Here is a 7,138-nt window from a genome sequence, read left to right on the forward strand (position 1 = left end):
CTTTTTGGCTTGGAGTAGCCAACCGAGTTTGGTGTAGGGCTCCTCTTGCCATCATCACTTGATGCCTCCTCTCCTCCTCATCATCATCCAAATCAATAGTTGCCTTGATTTTCTTGCTCTCCTCTAGGACATCACGGTTCTTCCATTTCTCTTCATCCGTCAACACTTCGAAGCAATGGGGCAAGACAAATGCTCTCCCTTTCTTGACCTTGCCTTTCTTGATCTTCTTCTCGAAATAAGTTTTGTGCAATAGTGAGCTACAAACAAAATAACAAGTTATCACTTGAAACACCAAAGATGAAGCATGAACATGGAACATAAAGAAATGGCACTTACCCTATCTCTATCATAAGTGCCACTTGAGTTTATCAGGCAACCCGACTTCATTGCCGCCGCCCACCTTTGACAATCTTTGTTGATTGCCGATCACCGGGAGCGAAAAGATCTATCGGTGCGCTCAATTCCACTCTTGTTGTTTCTATCAAGGAACTCCTTCATCCAGACCCAATATGTATCTCTATTTTGGTCCCCTCCAACGTTGGCATCCATAGACACATGCAACCATGTATTACATAGCAGGACGTCTTCGTCAATGGTGTAGTTTCCCACTCTTCCTTTCGGTGCATCGATGATACCCTCACCATCCTCATCCACTTCATACTCATGATCATCTTCATGCACATCATTGGTTTGAGACCAATGAGAATTGTTCGAGCCAACACCCATAGTTGACATATATGTGTCATCATTGAAACTACAAAGTATGATAAAAGAAAAACCAAATTAAGCTATCCACATGTAAACATTTATCTAAAAACAACAACAAAAAATGGGACAAAATCATTCCCTGTGGGCATTTCATCAAACACCTTGTGCGCATCGGCCGCCGGCGCAAAAAATTGCGAGCTCTGCAGCGCTTTGGCCGGCGTAGGCGCGGCCAGATGCGCTACAAATTTCTTCATCGGCCGCCTATAAGAGCCGTACGCTTTGTTCTTCTTCCGGGCCGCCGTCGCCGCCGCCGCACTCAGTCGCTTGGAGACGGAGGCCCGTGGCTTCACGGCGGGCGGCGGCGGATGCCACCCTTCGAGGTCGTCTGTGGCGCCATGAAAAGGTCGCGCGTGAAACTTGTGCTTAGAGGAGGAGGGGCGCCGGCGGCGAAGCCGAAGCTCAACCCCGCGCTAGGGTTTGCGGCGGTGGAGGCGGCTATGGCGAAGGGGTCACAATAGGGAGGGGTCGGGGGGTGTGGGCATGGCCTTCCATCGGTGGAATTTCGCCAGCGGCGACGCGGGGCAACCGGAGAGGTCAGGGCGGCAGTTGGTTGCTCGCGCGTGAATTGTCGCTATCCAGCGCACGGGAGTTGGCGTTGCAAATACACCGCGTGCGATGCCGTTTTCCTCCGCACGCTGAACCAAGTTTACCGCGCGCGCGATTATTGCGCGGCTGCTGGAGCGCCCATTTCGCCCCCCTCCCCTGCGTGCAATAAAGCGATTTTTTTCAGCGCGCGGCTAAGATAGAGCGCATGTTGGAGATGCTCTAAGAGCATCTTCAATGCAAATTTGGAGATGTAAAATCAGGAGATGTAAATTTTAAATACCAAAAAATGCATTTTACTCTCCAAAAAAGAGGAAACTCCAACAAATGATGTATATGGATGATGTAAAAGTCCAACTTCAATAGATGATGTATTTAATAATATAAAACTAGTCGGTATGAGCGCCAGCGACCGAGCGCCAAGAGCCGAGAGGAGTGCTGGCGGACGGAGCAGCGGCAACAGGTGCGCCGGCGGCCAAGCGACAAGAGCTGGAAAGTCGAATGCAACGGCGGGAGCTCGAATGGTTGGCGGCGTGACTGTGAATCGAGCGACGGATTAGTCACGGCGAGGCGGCGGAGCGATGGCCGTGCGGCGCGAGAAAGTCAAGTTTGGCAGCGGGAAAGCGACGGGGGCGTGGCGGCGGGTGTGCGTCTCGAATCCGGCGGCAGCGGGGGGAGCTCATATCATGCGGCAGCGCGACGGCGATTTGACGGCGGACAAGTGGCCAATTCGATCGATTTTGAGGTGGGCGGCAGACAAGCAGCAGTGGAACCAGCAGCGGAGCAACGGTGGCGTGGTGCGGAGGGCAAGCGACACTGCAGCGGAAGTGCAATGGAATGGACTCAAATCGGCGGTCGGCAACGGCGATGCGGCGGGGATGGCCGGCGGGGTCGCAGCGGGGTCAGGGATGGACGGACGGGCGGTGGCGGCAATGTTACCAGCCAAAAATCGCCGGCGGCGAAGGCTGGCGGGACAAAAATGAAAACGGTTGATGTGCGACCGGCCATTTTACATCTTCAAGGGGTGTTGTATTTTACATCTGAAGATGAAGATGTAAAAAATATTGCGTGTACATTTGGAGGAGGGTTTTAGGATCTACAACACCTGTTGGAGATGCTCTAATTCTTGTCATCTCAATTGGTTTCTGGGTGTTGATTAACTTGAGTTGGAGAAGAGCGAGTCCTTGATCGTGGAGAACGACCGGTCACCGTCGTCGGCGCCGGCGTGCTTGGCCAGTCCGTCCTTGATCATGGTGATCTCGTGGCAGACGTCCGCCATGGTGGGCCGCAGCGCCGGCGAGTGCTGCGTGCACGCCAGCCCGAGCTCCATCAACTCCACGACCGCCATATCGGCCACCGTGCCGTCCCGCCGCCACGGCGCGTGGGCGACGGCGCCGGCGACGTCGTGCGGGTAGTGCCGCCTGACCCAGTCGTGCAGCGTTAGCCCCTCGTCGAAGATCACGTCCGTCGGCCGCTTCCCGGTGAGTAGCTCCAGGATCAGCACGCCGAAGCTGTACACGTCGCCCCGCGCCGACGGGTGGCCTCCTAATCCGTACTCTGAACCAAATAATTAGCCGTTAATCACATGATTAGTGAAATGTAATTAATGTCACATCGAGCATGCATGCTAGCTTTACGTAAGTCTAGCATTGCTCTGTGTGTGTGTGTCACGTACCAGGTGCGATGTAGCCAACTGAACCCTGCAACAGTCCGGTGGCGATGGAGTTGCACGGAGCGGCGGAGTCGTCGCTCGAGCTGCTGCTTGCCTCGGCGCCGGCGACGAGCCGCGCGATGCCGAAGTCGGAGATCACGGCGCGCATCCCGTCGTCGAGGAGGACGTTGCTCGGCTTGAGGTCGCAGTGCACGACCCTCACCGGCGCGTAGTGGTGCAGGTAGGCCATCCCCTCGGCCACGTCGCTCGCGATGCTCACCAGCTGCCCGAAACCTAGTCTGCTGCTGCTGCCGCCGCCGCCGTCGTCGTCGTGCGGGTAGAGGTGCGCCTCGAGGCTGCCGTGCGGCATCAGCGGCAGCACCAGCGCATTGAAGCTGGCCGTGCTGCAGGTGGTGATCACCCGGATGAGGTTCTTGTGCCGCGTCCGCCGGAGCGCCTCGCACTCGCGCTTGAAGCTGACGGACACCTCGCCGCCGCCCTTCGGGTCCGCGAGCACCTTCACGGCCACGCGCGCGCCGCCGCGGAGCGTCCCCTCGTAGACTCGCCCGAACCGCCCGGCGCCGATCAGGCGAGACTCTGCGAAGCCACCCGTGGCATCGGAGAGCTCCCTGTAGGATATCCTCGGGTGCTCCCTCTCCGCCGCCTGCTGCTCGATGTCCACGCGCCACGTCGAGCGCCGCCTTGATCTCGCCGTCGCCATCGACCGGCACCCGGCCGCGAAGAGCATCATGCACACGGCCGCGACGATGCCGAACGCGGCGGGGACCACCGCTCGCCGGTGATCGGCACGTCTCGCGCCGCACGTCGCAATGCCGGGGATATGCCCGGCAACGCAGAGGCCGGGGTTGCCTCGGAACGCCGCCGCGGACAGATTCGCTAGCACGCCGGCGTGGGGCACCACGCCGGAGAAGTTGTTGTACGAGAAGTCCGCTTCCTGGAGCGACGTGGACACCTGCAGGGTCTCTGGCAGGGCACCCGAGAGCTCGTTCCGCGACACGTCGATGGCCTCCAGGAACGGCAGCGCCGCGATGGCCTCCGGGAGCGCGCCCCGCAGCGCGTTGCCGGAGACGTTGAGGTACTCGAGCGCGACGCAGCCGCCGAGCTGCGACGGGATCGTGCCGGCGAGCTCGTTGGACGACAGGTCGAGCGCGAGGATCATGTCCATCTTGCTGAGCCCGAGAGGGAGAGAGCCCTCCAGGTGGTTGTTGGAGAGGTTCAGGTACAGCTTGAGGTTGCTCATGGCGGCGACGTGCGCTGGGATCTCGCCCTGGAGGCCATTGTAGGAGAGGTCGAGGATTTCGAGGTTGTCGCAGTCGCCGAGGCTCGGCGGAATGGCACCGGCAAGTCGGTTGTGGTGCAGCATCAGCCTCCTGAGCTGCGTGAGGTTGGAGAACGTGTCTGGGATGGCGCCGGCGAGGCGGTTGCCGGAGAGGTCGAGGAGGCCGAGGTGCGGGAGCTCACCGATGGACTGGGGGATCTCGCCGGAGAGGAGGTTGTTGGAGAGGTACAGCTGCTCGAGCCGCCGCATGCGCGATAAGTCCGGCGGGATGGAGCCGTTGATGAGGTTATTGGAGAGGTTGAGGTACGTGAGGTTGACGAGGCCGGAGATGTTGGGCGGGATGGATCCCGAGATGGCGTTGTCCTCGAGGTGGATCTGCCGGAAGCTGCGCGAGAGCTCGCCGATGAACGACGGCAACCTGCCCCCGAGGCCGTTCCCGGCGAGCTCGAGCTCCTGGAGGCGAGTGCAGTTGCTGAGGGAGTGGAAGAAAGGGTCGAGGTTGGTGTTCCCGTCGTGGCTGGAGAGGTTGTTGTAGGAGAGGTAGAGGTACTGGAGCCGCGGCAACCTGTCGAACACCTGCGGTGGCAGCTCGCCGGCCAGGTAGTTGGACTCGAAGTCGACCCACTCGAGAATGGCGGAGTTGGACAGCGCCGTCGGGATCGGGCCAGAGAGTTCATTGGACCAGAGGAGGAGGTAACGGAGGCTGGGGAGGCGGCATTCGCCGGAGTACGGGATGTCCCCGGCAAGGGAGTTGTTGGCGAGGTCCATGTACTGCAGCGCAGAGCAGTTACAGAAGAGCGTGTCCGGGATGCCGCCGGAGAGCCGGTTGCCGCTGAGGTCGAGGTAGTAGAGCTCCCGGAGGAGCCCGATGCCGGCGGGGATCGCGCCCTCGAGCAGGTTGTTCGTCAGGCTCAGCTGCGTCAGCCTCGACAGCGCGGCAATCTCCTCCGGGATCCCACCCGCGAACGCGTTGCTGGACAAATCAAGAACCGAGATGAAGGACAGCCGCCCCAGCGCCGGCGAGAGCACGCCGCGGATCCCGCGGCCGCTGAGAACCAGCTGGGTGACGCGCCGCCTGTGGTCACACGCGACGCCAGTCCAGTTGCAGAACCGCGGCGAGCGGCCCCAGTCGGCGAGGGCGACGCCGGGGTCGGCCGAGACGCCGGAGAGGAAATCGAGGAGCGCGGACCGGTCGTCGGCCAGTACTGGCGCTGCTGCTCCTGGTGCCTGTGGCATGGCGGCGGCGGCGGCGGGGACAGCGATCGGCACGATGAGGGCGACATGGAGGATGACGATGATTGGGATGGCGAGCAACTTGGCCATTGGGGCCGACAGGACGTGGGTGGTGGCCGCGAGGATGAGGTGGACGTGCACAGTGCACCGGCGAGCATCTGATAGCTACGTCTGCTACAATGCCGTGGTTTTATGGGGAGCGGGAGAGCTTGGAGGAAGCAGCTGGAGCTGCAGACGAGGCGCGCGGGGGAGAAGGTGGCTGCCTAACTTAACCAGGCCGCGTGCGCCTGGATTTGGCGCCAAAACGCCAAATGTTTGACTCGGGGTGGGAGTGTGGACGTGCGTGTGCGTGTACAACTTGCTTTGGTGAAGCAAGTCAAGCCCCTGCTAGTTTTGTTTATCCAAGAAATGGTATTAGTCAAAGTACGCGTCAAGTTGTTCGTCAAAGATGAGTTCATATGTGAAACCACACGAGACTAAAACATCTTGCAGGTTTATTAAAAGTGGTTATCCATGGCAAGTTGTGCTAGTTGAGAACACGTATTGTTGTCGTCAGGTCCAGGTTATTGTTCACAAAAAGCACTATAGCAACACCTGAAAGGATTTTGGTTCTATTGTTATTTTGTTTTGCGGTTTTGTCTTTCTTTTAGACGACTAAGAAATAACTATTTTTAAGTTGATAGGATAAATCATTCCCTTCGTTCTGAATCATAAGATTTTCTATTTTTATTTTTTTGAGTTAGATGTATATAGCCGCGTTTTATGTGTTCGTTCATCCATTTTAATATGTATGTAGCCCATACTGAAATATTCAAAATGTCTTCTATTTTGAACAAAGGTGATACAAATTATCGGATTTGAACAATGGCGATACAAATTATTGGTAGGTGGCACACGAAGCGGAGAATGGCGACACAAGATGCCCGGTGTCACTGCCTGCTGCATGCTGCTGCTCCCCCGCACCCAGAGACCCCCAATTTTATTTCTTTTGTGAGAGAAATTTTCAATCTATTCATTAATATTGGCAGTACAGAGAACACTAGAGGTAACACATATTACAACCAGGTCCATGGACCATCTAGAGACCCCCAAATTGACTCCATACATCCATAGAAACGCTACAACCCGAGAAACCGACCCATGGAGGGGAAGCCCATAGGAACAGCCCTTCTTTTCTCGTCACCGTGCGTCCTCCACAAGAAGTGCTGCCAATGCGTCCTCCACCAAGCTGATTCGATAGTCAAAAGCTGACATGGGTTGCCTAGTCGGCAGTAAACACAATCAAAACCAGTCAAAATCAAGCTGGGGATTGATTCCTGAACCGATTGGAAAGTTAAGGGTATGGAACAATCGATTTTGAAGTGGAGGGTTGAATTCTAAATTGAATGGGAAGTTAAGGGTTGTAATGTGGATTTTTGTCAAATATAAAGGGCTGAAAATATCTCAACTTAATACTGTTATTTATTGTTGACCGAGAATAACTATTCTTAAATTGACATAGAAATAGTAACTCATTTTATTCTGACACGATATGAACTCCAATTTAAGAGAGATACTTGACAATGCTTCCCTAAGGACGTGTCTCTAAATGGATAGTGCAACGAGAATAAGAGATGCTTTTGAAGCTCTACGGTAATATATGG

At 56.5% G+C, this 7,138-nt stretch overlaps 1 protein-coding gene across 1 annotated transcript; it reads right to left on the minus strand.

Annotated features, from left to right (window-relative positions):
• Nucleotides 1–2,162: 2,162 nt before the first annotated feature.
• Nucleotides 2,163–5,879, minus strand: LOC125526035 (putative leucine-rich repeat receptor-like serine/threonine-protein kinase At2g24130). Its single transcript, XM_048691062.1, has 2 exons — nt 2,987–5,879; nt 2,163–2,868 (listed from the first exon to the last, which is right to left on the minus strand). The coding sequence occupies exons 1-2, from the start codon at nt 5,583–5,585 to the stop codon at nt 2,468–2,470; spliced, it is 3,000 nt and encodes a 999-aa protein (XP_048547019.1). The 5' UTR covers nt 5,586–5,879; the 3' UTR covers nt 2,163–2,467.
• Nucleotides 5,880–7,138: the final 1,259 nt, after the last annotated feature.

This window comes from Triticum urartu, chromosome 7, assembly GCF_003073215.2.
Source record: "Triticum urartu cultivar G1812 chromosome 7, Tu2.1, whole genome shotgun sequence".
NCBI lineage: Eukaryota > Viridiplantae > Streptophyta > Magnoliopsida > Poales > Poaceae > Triticum > Triticum urartu.